This window comes from Scyliorhinus torazame, chromosome 7 (genome assembly GCF_047496885.1).
Source record: "Scyliorhinus torazame isolate Kashiwa2021f chromosome 7, sScyTor2.1, whole genome shotgun sequence".
NCBI classification, from domain to species: Eukaryota; Metazoa; Chordata; class Chondrichthyes; order Carcharhiniformes; family Scyliorhinidae; genus Scyliorhinus; species Scyliorhinus torazame.
Genome location: NC_092713.1, coordinates 174,439,917 through 174,455,003, shown reverse-complemented (window position 1 = coordinate 174,455,003; position 15,087 = coordinate 174,439,917). Strand labels below are relative to the sequence as shown.

Genomic DNA, 15,087 nt, shown 5'->3' with positions numbered 1-15,087 from the left:
TCAGGAATGGGCAACAAATGCTGGCCCAGCCAGCGACGCCCATATCCCATGGACAAATAACTTTAAAAAGGACCCTGTGTGAGGAGGCGGGCTGGGTGAAATGCCTGTCCTGGAGAACCGGCACTGTATTAAAGTTTTTAAAACTTTTTAAAACAGAGAAACAAAAAGCTGTCTCTCCCCACATCACATCCATGACAAATGATGCCCCAGTCCCCCACTGTCATATGGTTCCGCCCTTATCCTCTATGTCATCCTATGCCCCCCAATCATTACCCACCCCCCCATACTATCATGCCAATGTACGTATCCAACCACTTCCATGGGTCTTCATACATAGAACATAGAACAATACAGCGCAGTACAGGCCCTTCGGCCCACGATGTTGCACCGAAACAAAAGCCATCTAACGTACACTATGCCATTATCATCCATATGTTTATCCAATAAACTTTTAAATGCCCTCAATGTTGGCGAGTTCACTACTGTAGCAGGTAGGGCATTCCACGGCCTCACTACTCTTTGCGTAAAGAACCTACCTCTGACCTCTGTCCTATATCTATTACCCCTCAGTTTAAAGTTATGTCCCCTCGTGCCAGCCATATCCATCCGCGGGAGAAGGCTCTCACTGTCCACCCTATCCAACCCCCTGATCATTTTGTATGCCATTTTGTATACACTCCATGCCAACCTCTGCCCCCATCCAGTCTATATGGCCCTTTATCGCCTCTATACCAGCTCTTTGCTAATTTAAACCAGACTATGCCCCACCCATTGCCCTTACACCACCCATAAAAGCTCCCCAATGGGCAGACCTCAGGACTTGCTGGGGTTAAATAAAATAAAGCTCCAAGTGTCTGTTGCAGACTTTATTTTTTTAAACAATTAATTTATTAAAAAAGTACATTTACATTCCTTATAACAAACATCATTCAATTACACGATCCTGTCTAAAAAAAACAAGCAATGAAATTCATAGTCGCACTTCAAGTGTCCACACCACTTGAAGTTGTCAATCAAAATGATGTGGCAGGCACCCTAATGTGTTAATGGATGGTTGTGAAATGTGTCATGCAACATTAATCCAGTCAATCCCTGAGGTTTATGTAAATAGACAGAGGGAAAGTAAATAATTTTTAATACTCCTGTTTCTTTAGAGTTCAGGTCAGGAGGTTTAAATGCTTGGCAGCTCCCTTTGACCGTGTTTTCGACTGTTCCTTATACTCATTGGAACCGAGAGCTCATGCATTTTTTATGCACATTCATTGCCAATTTCAGTAATCTCAGGACATCATACCTCCCACAAAGATGCCTGCGGAGCTATAACTTCTACAAAAAGGTACCCTATCTATCCAAACAATCCACGGAGTTCAGACCTGCTCCTACTGGGTCTAACCTGCACATGTCGGGTCTTAGACATCTCATCCAAAACCACATGAGTGGAGGCAGCTACTGATCTCTATGGACAGCTGCCTCTGCAATGTGAAAATCCTGATCCAGCCAGTCCTGATCCCACAGTAATCGGAGGTGCTACAATCGAGGGATGGGCAGGACTCACGGGTTTGGGAGTCTTCTACTATTGTCCTCATAATGGATCGGCTCTCTGTCGTGGCAAAAATCCAGACAGAAAAATAACCCTCATGAGGGGGGGGGGGAGATAATAGGGTCAAGGAGGCAGTGTTGGAGGGAGGGACGCTAATGCCTTCTGCGTATGCCTCGTCCCTGTGACAGGATCTCTCCAGTGTTAGAGGCATGTCCAACAGCAGATGTCTCTGCATTGGGCTGCTGCTGGCCAAAAGGTGCAGGTGCTACAATCTGAGACAGAATCTGCCTCATTTCATTCAAAGTTTCATTGCTTCTTCGCAGAAGCTGACAAAGAGCTTCATTCTGCTGCTGAAGAATCTCATTGTGTCTTTGGAGATGATGCTGAAGAATCTGGCTAACATCCATCTTAAATTCAGTCAAGATTTGTCGAAGCGAGTTAGAAGTGGTCTGATAACTCTCTGTACTTTGAACCTGTTGCTGATGTAAGCACGCAAGAGGTTTCACATCATCTTGATTTTCTTCATCAGCAGCATGGACCTGATGCGATCTGTGTGTTCTTTGAGACGGTGGAGCTTCTACTCCCAAAGCCGCAGGTTCGTCACCTCCAGAAAGTTCTGAGCGTCCTCCCTCCACCACAGCCAGAGCATCACAGACCTCATGCTTCACACAAGATACAATATTTAACTTCTCATCAACTCTACTCTCCAAATCAGACATCTTACTCTCCTGACACTCCTCTCCCTCTTCCACTGCAGCTGCCATCCCACATTGCTGTGAGTTATTCACCTCTGTCCCTTCATCAGCCCTTTCAGGAATCTCGGAGGCTGCTGCCAGCTCTCCTCCATCACCATCTGATGTGTCCATGGACACCTGGGTACCTGTCAGAAGAAAAACAAAATCACAATTATTTATCTTTTGTCCCATAAATGAACTCTCCTCCTAATGGTCTGAACACTCAGCTGTTGACATCACCTTCGCTCATCCCCATCTCTGATTCATCATTATTTATCGTGGCATTGGAGAGGCCAAACTGCTTCCTCGTGAACTCCTTCTGTTCTGTCAGCTCCTTGATGGACGGAACCCGCCCTCCAGTCAATGAGCGTCCCTGGGCATTATGGGCCAGCTTTACCTGAAGGAGGAAATGAAAATGAAACAGAAATCACCGGCCAGATTTTGCTGTGCTGTCTTGTGACACATTTTCCGAGTGCTGGAGACATTTTTCCAACCTACACCCAGGGGATTTCTGATTAAAGATAACTCTTATGACAATGTCAGAGTGTTGCTATTTGTTTCTCTTTATTTGGCTCTGAATATGGCAGCCAATATGGTCGCCTTCCTTAATTCTAATTACGTTTTGCTCTAGAGTCGCCAGGTATCTTTCGATACCACCACAAGGTTCAAACCGAATACTGATCAAAGACTCGTTACACCAATTAGTTAGTTCAAAGTCAAATGCTTATTTATTTACACACACAGTTAAATATACTCATGCACAAATACTACAGACTAAACTATCACTACTGCTAAAGCCTATACTTAGCTTCGGGTGCCCACTCAGTCAGAGGAACAATGGCCGCTGTTCGGTTCTGAGGCTGCTGGGGTTGAAGTGATGAAGGGGAACAGCTAAGGTCGTCTGTCTGGTAGCGTGCGTTGACCTTGGACTTACCTGTTCTGGTGCAGCTGTTGGGCAGGTCTCTCCTCGGTGAGAGCCGGAGCCAAGAGAGCGATTCTCTCTTGGGGGATCCAAAGGGGCTTCGCGCACTTTTGGGCGGGCCTTGAACTTGGCCCCAATTAATTGGGCCGTTTCTCGATCGTTCCTATCGATTTCCTCCAATAAAGGGGTGGGTGCCCTGATGGCTGGGCGTGTTCTAGGTGGCCGTTGGCCTGCTTTGTTCTGGTCTCCTCTGGCACCGGGGTGTCTGCCTTAGTATCGGTTACTCAAATGTTACTCTTTTGTTCTCAGAGATGGGCCATTGTATGCTAATTGGTTTGCTGTTTTAATCTTGTCTGGGAGCTGCGGCTCCAATATGTAGACAAACCCTGAACCTGCTTGTTTTCTCAGTATTGCCCATTTTCCCTGCAATCTTTGCAAAGTGTCCATTTTGTAATCGGGAAGTGGCCATCCCAGATGGCTCCAAGAGCCATCTCCAAGACAACTGCATTTTCAAAAATCGCATAAAATTTGTGAAAAAATACCTTGTGATCATCCTGTATCAAACAGTGGCGGCCATATTCTGAGAGGTAACAAAAATGTGGCTCTTGTCAAGGAACTTCGATTTAGGTCTTTCAACCCCACAAAACATGCATCAAAAGGGTGAAAAGTTCACCAAACTACCCCCCCACCCATTGCAGTGGTAGCTAAAATGCCAAAAAAAACAGCAATGCAGCTGCAATGCAAGTAAAAGCAGGGAAGAGAGAAACCTCAACCTTGGAGCAGGAATGCCCGCGTGGAGGCATGGAACCGGCCATGGCCCACCCACAAAATCCCCAGGGCAGACCCAAGTAACGATGCAAAAGATGATGGATTTTATTTCTACTGAGCTCCAGAAGCACAGGCCAGCGATGAAGGAGGGCCTTTTGGCGGCAGTGAAATCAGCAGTAGCGTCCGCGATGGCACCCATAAAGGAAACAATGGGTAGAATGAAGCGGAGACTCGAGGCCCAAGAGGCAAACATGTGGGACCTAGAAAAAGCCACCACAGACCAAGAGACTGGATCGCTGCACTTGAGGCTGAAGTGACGAGGCTGGTCAAGCCGCAGAGGTTTTAAAAGAAAAAGTTGATGACGAAGAAAACCGGCCAGCAGAACCTCTGGATTGTAGGGCTGCCGGAGGGCATGGAGAGGAGGAACGGTACTGGGAAAGCTGGTTGAGGAGGAAGGCTTTGCAAAGCCCCCGGCATGCTCAGAAAACTGAACGGGGAGGAAGGCTTCATAAAGCCCCCAGAAGTGTACCGTGCCCACAGAGCACTCCTCTGCGGCCCAAGGCCAGGAACCACCGCAGGCGATAATAGTGAGGCTCCATAGGTTCCAGGAAAAAGAGCAGATCCTGAGGTGGGCAAAGAACACGAGGACTTGCAAGTGGGAAGGATACACCATCTGCTTGGACCAAGATATTGGAGCAAACTCGGCCAAACGGCAGGTAGAATTTAATTGCGCCAAATCCGCACTGCTCGAGAGCAAGTTGCGGTTTGGCATGCTCTAACCTGCCAGACTATGGGTCACAGCAGAGGAAGGAATATTTCTTCGACTCCCTGGAAGAGGCAAAAATGTTTGTCTGGAAGAATAAACTCGAGGAGCATCAGCAAAAGAAAACGGTCCGAATATGGACATTAACGATCCAGAGGGGATTGGGACAACCGCACATGAGTCCGTGGAGAGGATGGGAGTGGGGGGGGGGCGAAGAGAACCAGATGGTGTTGTAAAAATGAGAACTCAATCATTGGGAGGTGCCGCCGCCGCACTAGTGGACCAGCTTGTGTAAAATGAAGGGAGAGGCCGCAGCGCACATCCCGAGAGGGAAGGAGTGCCGGGCCGGAGGTGGGGGGGGCAGTGACAACTCGTGGGGGACACGAGGCGATAGGTGAAGGAAAGGGGAGGGGGAAGGGAAGGGAAAGGAGACAGAGGAGGAATGGGGAACAGGGAGGGGGCAAACACACGGGTAGTGGGGGTCGGGATGGGGGAGCGGAGGGGGAAAGGGTAGAGTGCTGTTTACAACAAGCCGCACGTGGAGATAGCTGAAAAGAGGATGGAGATGGTGGCTATTTTGAATGGCCCAAGAACAAGGGCAGGCCCAGACAAGCAGGGCCATGCCACAGGGTGAGAATGGGTGACCCCACAGGAGGGGAGAGGAACAGACCCCCCCACCCATCAGGATAGTCATCTGGAACATTGAGGCCAGTGAAAAGATCCAGAGTCCTCGCCCATCTCAAAAGCCTGAGTGGTTGTGAAAGGAAAATGAAAATCGCTTATTGTCACAAGTAGGCTTCAAATTAAGTTACTGTGAAAAGCTCCGCCACATTCCGGCGCCTGTTCGGGGAGGCTGGTACGGGAATTGAACCATGCTGCTGGCCTGCCTTGGTCTGCTTTAAAAGCCAGATATTTAACCCTGTGCTAAACCAGCCCCAGTAGGGCCTTCTTACAAGAGACGCACCAGAGAGGGACCAACTGAGGGTAAGGAAAAGTTGGGTGGGACAAATGTATCAGGTGTGCTTCGGCACAAGGGCAAGGGCGAGTTGGCCACACTAGTTCAGAAAAAAGTACCAGTCACAGCGACGAGCACAGTGACCGCCTCAGGGGCACGATTTGTGATGGTCAGCAGGACCCTGAAAGAGGCCCCAGTAGTTCTGGTAAATATATAAGCCCCAAACTGGGACAATGCAGATTCCGTCAAGAAAACTATGGTGGAAATCCCCAACTTTAAAGGGGGGGGCGGGGAGAGAGAGGGAGAGAGAGAGAGAGAGAGAGAGAGAGAGAGAGAGAGAGAGAGAGAGAGAGAGAGAGAGAGAGAGAGAGAGAGAGAGAGAGAGAGAGAGCGCGAGAGAGAGAGCGAGGTGACATCAGGGATGTCATGAGAGTGAAACATCTTGTGGAGTAGATTGGGGGGGGGGGGGGGGGGGGGGGGGGTAAACCTGTAGAGATTTAATCACCTGAGAGGGAAGGAGGTCTCCTTCTTCTCCCAAGTTCACCAAGTCTACTCCCGTATCGACTTCTTTATAGTGAGTAAATCAGTGCTCCCAGGGGGAGTAGGGGTGGAATATTCGGCAATCGTAATTTCAGACCCACGCCACACTACATGGATGTGAGGTTGGAGACAGCTGGACCCAAGGAGGCTGGATGTGGCCCTCCTCGCCGACAAGGCATTCTGTAAAATCATATCACATGCCATCAACGGTTATATAACCTGCAACCAGAATGGGGAGGTCACACCATCTACGTTCTAGGAGGCACTGAAGGCGGTGATCAATGGGGAAATAATAGCCCATAGGGAGCTGAAGGATAGGATGGAGAGGGTGGCTTGGCAGCAGCTGATCAACTTCATTTTGGAGGTGGATCAGCAGTACTCAAAGGCCCCGACCGTAGAATTACTGGCAGAGAGCCCCCTGTCCCTGTTTGCACTGGCAACTGAGCCATTGGCCATCGCTCTTAGATCGGCAAAGGGGTGGACGGGCATTCAGAGAGAGGGCAGGGAGCACAGAGTTTCACTCTATTCGAATGACCTGCCTTCTCTACGTGTTGAACCAGCATGGGAAAGATAACGGAACTGCTGAGGGAGTTTGGAACCTTCTCAGGTTATAAAATTAACCTGGGTAATAGAACATAGAATGATACAGCGCAGTAAAGGCCCTTCGGCCCACGATGTTGCACCGAAACAAAAGCCATCTAACCTACACTATGCCATTATCATCCATATGCTTATCCAATAAACTTTTAAATGTTGCCGGTAGGGCATTCCACGGCCTCACCACTCTTTGCGTAAAGAACCTACCTCTGACCTCTGTCCTTTATCTATTACCCCTCAGTTTAAAGCTATGTCCCCTCGTGCCAGCCATTTGCATCCGCGGGAGAAGGCTCTCACTGTCCACCCTATCTAACCCTCTGATCATTTTGTATGCCTCCATTAAGTCTCCTCTTAACCTTTTTCTCTCCAACGAAAACAGCCTCAAGTCCATCAGCCTTTCCTCATAAGATTTTCCCTCCATACCAGGCAACATCCTGGTAAATCTCCTCTGCACCCACTCCAAAGCCTCCAAGTCCTTTCTATAATGCAGTGACCAGAACTGTACGCAATACTCCAAATGCGGCCGTACCAGAGTTTTTTACAGCTGCAACATGACCTCCTGACTCCGGAACTCAATCCCTCTACCAATAAAGGCCAACACTCCATAGGCCTTCTTCACAACCCTATCAACCTGGGTGGCAACTTTCAGGGATCTATGTACATGGACACCTAGAACCCTCTGCTCATCCACACTTCCAAGAACTTTACCATTAGCCAAATATTCCGCATTCCTGTTATTCCTTCCAAAGTGAATCACCTCACACTTCTCTACATTAAACTCCATTTGCCACTTCTCAGCCCAGCTCTGCAGCTTATCTATGTCCCTCTGTAACCTGCTACATCCTTCCTCACTGTCAACAACACCACCGACTTTAGTGTCATCTGCAAATTTACTCACCCACCCTTCTGCGCCTTCCTCTCGGTCATTGATAAAAATGACAAACAGCAACGGCCCCAGAACAGATCCTTGTGGTACGCCACTTGTAACTGAACTCCATTCTGAACATTTCCCATCAACCACCACCCTCTGTCTTCTTTCAGCTAGCCAATTTCTGATCCACATCTCTAAATCACCCTCAATCCCCAGCCTCCGTATTTTCTGCAATAGCCTACCGTGGGAAACCTTATCAAACGCTTTACTGAAATCCATATACACCACATCAACTGCTCTACCCTCGTCTACCTGTTCAGTCACCTTCTCAAAGAACTCGATAAGGCATGACCTACCCTTTACAAAGCCATGCTGACTATCCCTGATCATATTATTCCTATCTAGATGATTATAAATCTTGTCTCTTATAATCCCCTCCAAGACTTTACCCACTACAGACGTGAGGCTCACCGGTCTATAGTTGCCGGGGTTGTCTCTGCAAAGTAAGAGCAAAGTATTTGCAGTAAACGCATAGGGGGAGGAGCAGAGCTGGACGTGCTACTTTTTAAGCTGACCCGGACTGAATTCAAATATCTGGGGATGCAGATAGCTCACAACTGGACGAGGCACCATAATTGGAACCTGTCCAGCCTGAAGGAGGAGGAGAAGACAGACCTGCAAAGATGGGACTCACTCCCATTATCCTTAACACGAAGGGATCAAATCTTAAAAATGAATGTACTGCCAAGGTTCCTCTTCTTATTGAGAACACTCACGATCTTTCTTCCCATATCTTTGTTCACCAGGGTTGATAAGCTAATCTTGGCTTTTGTCTGGGCGGGAAAGAATTCTAGCGAATGGAAAGCCATCCTGCAAAGAGGGCGACACATGGGAGGCCTGGCTTTGCCATCCTTCCTATTCTACCATTGGGCAGCGAATGGAGAGAGAGTACAGGGATGGTTGGGAGAGCCTGAGACGGAGTGGGTACAAAAGGAGACCTCATGTACGGGACATCTCTCTGGGCACTGGCCACCACCTCGTTCCCGGCCTCCCCACACACATACTCTATGAGTCCGGTGGTAGTAGCCACATTGAAGACCTGGAACCAAATCAGGCACCATTTTAAACTCAACGATATGTCTGTGGAGGCCCCCATCTGCAAGAACCATAAGTTTACACCGGCAAGGATAGATGTTTGTGATTTTCATTAACGACTTGGATGAGGGAGTTGAAGGGTGGGTCAGTAAATTTTCAGATGATACGAAGAGTGATGGAGTTGTGGATAGTAAGGAGGGCTGTTGTCGGCTGCAAAGAGACATAGATTGGATGCAGAGCTGGGCTGAGAAGTGGCATATGGAGTTTAACCCTGAAAAGTGTGAGGTTGTCCATTTTGGAAGGACAAATATGAATGCGGAATACAGGATTAACGGTAGGGTTCTTTGCAATGTGGAGGAGCAGAGAGATCTTGGGTTCTATGTTCATAGATCTTTGAAAGTTGCCACTCAAGTGGATAGAGCTGTGAAGAAGGCCTATGGTAAGCTAGCGTTCATTAGCAGAGGGATTGAATTTAAGAGCCGTGAGGTGATGATGCAGCTGTACAAAACTTGGTACGGCCACATTTGGAGTACTGTGTACAGTTCTGGTTGCCTCATTTTAGGAAGGAAGGATGTGGAAGCTTTGGAAAAGGTGCAAAGGAGATTTACCAGGATGCTGCCTGGAATGGAGAGTAGGTCTTACGAGGAAAGGTTGAGGGTGCTTGGTCTTTTCTCATTAGAACGGAGAAGGACGAGGGGCGACTTGATAGAGGTTTATAAGATGATCAGGGGAATAGGTAAGCGTAGACAGTCAGAGACTTTTTCCCCGGGTGGAACAAACCATTACAAGGGGACATAAATTGAAGGTGAATGGTGGAAAATATAGGGGGGATGTCAGAGGTAGGTTCTTTACCCAGAGAGTAGTGGGGGCATGGAATGCACTGCCTGTGGAAGTAGTTGAGTCGGAAACATTAGGGACCTTCAAGTGGCTATTGGATAGGTACATGGATTACGGTAGAATGATGGGGTGTATTTTAATTTGTTCTTAATCAAGGACAAAAGTTCGGCACAACATTGTGGGCCGAAGGGCCTGTTCTGTGCTGTATTTTTCTATATTCTATGCCATATACAAGACATGGAAAGAGGATAACAGGGTACTGACGGGAGGGACATGTACGTGGACGGTAGATTAGCGACCTTGGGGGAACTATCGGAGAAGCTCCAACTCCCGAAAGGGAACGAGCTTCGATACCCGGAGCTGCCTGTGTCTCGTGGGTTTCCTCCGGGTGGTTTCCTCCCACAAGTCCCGAAAGGCGTGCTGTTAGGTAATTTGGACATTCTGAATTCTCCCTCTGTGTACCCGAACAGGTGCCAGAATGTGGCGACTAGGGGCTTTTCACAGTAACGTCATTGCAGTGTTAATGTAAGCCTTGTGACAATAATGATTATGATAATTAACTTCTTGGTTCCAAGGAAAATAATCCCCACCTATCCAATCTCTCCTCGCAGCTACACTTTTTTATCCCTGGCAACATTCTTGTACAACTCCTCTGCACTCTCTCCATAGCAATTACGTCCTCCCTGTAAACTGCTGACCAGAACTGCACACAATACTCCAGTTTCGGCTTCACCAGTGTTTTATACAATTTCAACATTCCAACTAATGTAAATAATGTAATGCCAATATAAACACAAAATGTTATTAAAATATTGCTGTCCTGCCCATCATAGGGTAACATGTGCATAAGTAGGAACTTCTATTCATTTAAGAATTATTTTTAAAAAAATTTTTTTTAAAGAGTACCCAATTAATTTTTTCCAATTAACAATTTAACATGGCCAATCCACATACCTTGCCATCTTTGGGTTAGAACATAGAATTTAAAGTGCAGAAGGAGGCCATTTGGCCCATCGACTCTGCACCGACCCTTTGAACGACTGCCCCACTTAAGCCCAAACCTCCACCCTATCTCCGTAACGCAGTAACCCCTCCTAACCTTTGTGGACATGAAGGGCAATTTAGCATGGCCAATCCACCTAACCTGCACATCTTTGGACTGTGGGAGGAAACCGGAGCACCCGGAGGAAACCCCGCAGACACGAGGGGAACGTGCAGACTCTGCACAGACAGTGACCCATGGCAGGATCGAACCTGGGACCTCGGCGCTGTGAGGCAGCAATGCTAAACACTGCGCCACCATGTTGCCCTGAGGAGCTTCTATACATATTGATGTCTTCTTTTGGTGATGTTTGGCAATCTGGTCAAAGGTTAAATTGACCTTGAAACCAATTAGACTGATGGTGGGAGAGGTTGTAGACAGACACTGCTGAGACAGACAGTGAGGACTGAAGGGTAAACAACACAAACAACTCAGTGTGAGGGAAGCAGGTGAGCCACACTGTGAATGTCTGTGGACGTCTGATGACTGTGATAATGATGACCTGATGAAGGACCTGCGCTCCGAAAGCTGGTGATTTCAAACAAATCTGTTGGACTTTAACCTGGTATTGTTAGACTTCTGACTGTAAGAATGATTTGTTGCACATCTCGCATATGAATCATTTCCCACCAGTGAGTGCAGAAGGCTGACTGGCCCGAGAATGGTTTGTTACGTACAATACGTGTGAATGTCTTGCTGTGCAAAGAGGGACGGTGACTCAGTGAATGATTTGTTGCATATCCTACGTGTGAATATGTCAGTGTACGCAAGAAACCAATGAGTCAAAGGAAAATTTGTCACATACCTTGCATAAGAAGGGTTTCTCCCCTGTGTGAAGGTGTTGGTGTTTACGGAGGCTCGATGACTGCGAGAAAGATTTGTCACACACCTCACATGTGAAGGGTTTCTCCCCTGTGTGAACGCGTTGGTGTTTACGGAGGGTCGATGACAACGAGAAAGATTTCTCACACACCCCGCATGTGAAGGGTTTCTCCCCAGTGTGAATCCTCTGGTGAGATAGAAGCTGGGAGGATTGGTTGAAAGCTTTCTCACAAAAATCACATTTGAAAGGTTTCTCCCCTGTGTGAACACGTCGGTGTTGACGGAGGGTCGATGATACCGAGAATGATTTGTTACACACCTCGCACGTGAAGGGTTTCTCTCCTGTATGAATCCTCTGGTGTGATAGAAGATGGAAATTTCGGTTGAAAGTCATGTTACAAACATCACACTTGAAGGGTTTCTCTTTCTCGCCTGTGTGAAGACGTTTGTGTTCACTGAGGCTTGATGACCATGTGAATGATTTGTCACACACCTCGCACGTAAATGGTTTCTCACCTGTGTGGACACGTTGGTGTTTATGGAGGATTGATGACAACGAGAATGATTTGTCACACATTTTGCATGTGAAGGGTTTTTCCCCGGTGTGAACACGTTGGTGTTTACGGAGGTTCGATGCTAATGAGAATGATTTGTCACACACCTCACATGTGTAGGGTTTCTCTCCTGTGTGAATCCTCTGGTGAGATAGAAGATGGGAATTGTGGTTGAAAGTCATCTCACAAACATCACACCTGAAGGGCTTCTCCCCTGTATGAAGACGTTTGTGTTCACTGAGGCTTGATGACCACGAGAAGGATTTGTCACACACCTCACATGTGAAGGGTTTCTCACCCGTGTGCATACGTTGGTGTTTACGGAGGATCGATGACGATGAGAATGATTTGTCACACACCTCGCAAGTGAAGGGTTTTTCCCCTGCGGGAACATGCTGGTGTTGATCAAGAGTCGATGATTGTGAAAAGGATTTGTCGCACACTTCACAATTAAAGGGTTTTTCCCCTATGTGAGTGCGCTGGTGTTTACGGAGGGTCGATGGCCTTGACATTGATTTGTCGCACATCTTGCACTGAAGGGTTTCTACCCCGTGGGAATCACCCGATGCCTCAGGAGATTTATAGAATTCACAAAAACCTCGTCACAAATATCACAATTGAACAGTTTCACGTCCATGTGGCTGCCTTTGCAGTTACAGGAGTTCTAACAAATGCACCTTAGAAGATCTAAAGAAGTTGTGGAGTCCCCGACACACACCTCACATTTGAACAGCCTCTCACCTGTCAGAATGAGTCAGTGATTCATGAGGCTCGACATATGATTAAACCTCTCACCACACTTGGAGTCCACTCACACTTCCTCCCGGCCTCACCCTGGCTGATCACCCACAGCTGAACCTTCAGAAAGGTTGGTTCTGATGGAAGGTTCCCATCACTGACCAGTTTCAGATCTGATGACATGTCAAAGCTCCAACCCGACCGATTTCCAGATGATGATTTCACTGCCCAACCTTCTCTGTGTTCAGCAAAGCTGTGAAGGGAATGTCTTCCCACAGTTGTGTAGTTGATCCTTGGGTGCTGGTCAGGATCTATCTGCAGAGTCTATCCTCTCTGTATTCTCTGGTGTAGTATGGTGGAATCCTTCTGTAAAATAGGAAAAGGAAACATGATTTCCTCCAACTCCCTCTCCTCCTTTGTTAAAGGGACTGACTCCTTAGTTAGAGGCTGTTCCACAGTGAGTGCCAGTCTGTAATTCCCCTTTGTGAGGCAGCAGATGCAAGTGCTTTTTCTCTCTCACTTGACTGTTACACACCCTCGGTTTCCAGCAGGGACACAGGATAGTGACCAGGAGTAGACAACTTTCCTTCCTCCACCTGGACCCCCATCTTCCCAAGCACCCTGAGGGCAATGGAAAAGAAAGTTGAGTGGAATATAATACAGGCTATATGTTATAACCTCCACAAGGAAACCATTGTTGATCTCCCTGTCGCACTCGTGAAGTACCCAGCTGGAGATCTTACAGACTATACATAAAAGCTGGCCCAAAGTAGGGCCTGCTGTGGTTAGTTCTCCCATCAAGGACTGGAGTGGGAGCAAGTTGCTGCCAAGAGTAGAATATTGTATATAGTTAAATAAATCACTGTTCAACTTTCTATTTCTATCAATTTATTTTTATTTTCATTTCTTTCATTGACATGTTTTTCACTCATCATTGATCCCCCTTCCCCCACTCCACTTGGGCAAATTGTTGAGTTGCCCTTTGACACACTGCTCAACTTTGTTCTGCCATTCACTCATTTTAATCTCTTTATGTGCCATTATCAGCACACTTCTTAGCCTTAATCACCTCAATTTACATAGCTTTTCTCTTCTACCTTGACATCTTTGCCTATCTCCACTTATCGCTCTCCCACTAGAGCATAAATCTGACCCCATTTCCTGTTCCCTCCATCTTAATAATAATAATAATCTTTATTGTCACAAGTAGGCTTACATTAACACTGCAATGAAGTTACTGTGAAAAGACCCGAGTCGCCACAATCCGGCACCTGTTCGGGTACACAGTGAGAGAATCCAGAATGTCCAAATTACCTAACAGCATGTCTTTCAGGACTTGTGGGAAGAAACCGGAGCACCCAGAGGAACCCATGCAGAGACGGGGAGAACATGCAGACTCCGCAGAGACAGTGACCCAAGCCGGGAATCAAACCCGTATCCCTGGTGCTGTGAAGAAACAGTGCTATCCACTGTGCTACTTTGACAAAGCTTTGACAAAGTCATCCAGACTTGATATATTAGCTCACTTTTTTCTCCACAGATGCTGTCAGACTTGCTGAGATTGTCTAGTCTTTTCTGCTTTTGACACTCAATTACCTCTGACTTCCTCAAGTTACTAAACTATGAACTGACGATGAGCTTGTGTTGTGCTGGCAAACATCAGTTTTACCTTTAGAGTATGTGTTTAATATAAAAACCCTCAGGAGAAATGTTAATTCAAAGGAGATGTTTAAATTTCTCCCTTTTTCCCCAAAAATATTTGAAGAAAACACAATGGGTAGGAAGTGCTGGGAGCTGAGGAAAATACTGCTTCAGTGAAGCTGATTGAAAGGTTCTGGTTTATCCTGGGATATTAGACACACTGCACTTACTCAGACTGCACATCCCAAATTCAGCTCTCAGACACAGCTCTGGGCAAAACTATGAAATCCAAGCCCAGGCTTTTGGGAAAGGCCGAGGCCTTTAGGTCAAATCTTTAAAGAAGACATTAAAAGATATTTGAATAAAAGTGTCTCTGCCCCTGCCAGATAATTACACCTCACCTTCTCATATTCAGGAATGACCCATCAACAAAACTCAGCCTGTAAATCAGAAGGGAAAAGCTTCCAATAAACACTCAATATCCAACACAGTCAATCAAACAGTTCAGCACAAAGCAGCGAGTAAACAGGTCTCTTCAGCTGGATCTTCTCAGACAGAATAAGGGGCATTTCCACACCTGATTCCCACAGGATAGTCAGACTGCCTGAACATTAGTGTGGATATTGAGAGATGTAATTATTATAAATTCTGCTCCTTCACTCACCGTG

The 15,087-nt window shown here is 47.0% G+C and overlaps 1 protein-coding gene across 1 annotated transcript; it reads right to left on the bottom strand.

The window, feature by feature from the left end:
• Window positions 1–865: 865 nt before the first annotated feature.
• LOC140426715 (uncharacterized) lies at window positions 866–15,073 on the bottom strand. Its single transcript, XM_072511807.1, has 4 exons — window positions 14,821–15,073; window positions 11,470–13,399; window positions 2,515–2,671; window positions 866–2,420 (listed from the first exon to the last, which is right to left on the bottom strand). Exons 2-4 carry the CDS (start codon window positions 12,565–12,567, stop codon window positions 1,693–1,695), a joined length of 1,983 nt encoding a protein of 660 aa, XP_072367908.1. The 5' UTR covers window positions 12,568–13,399; window positions 14,821–15,073; the 3' UTR covers window positions 866–1,692.
• Between the last annotated feature and the right edge of the window lie 14 nt (window positions 15,074–15,087).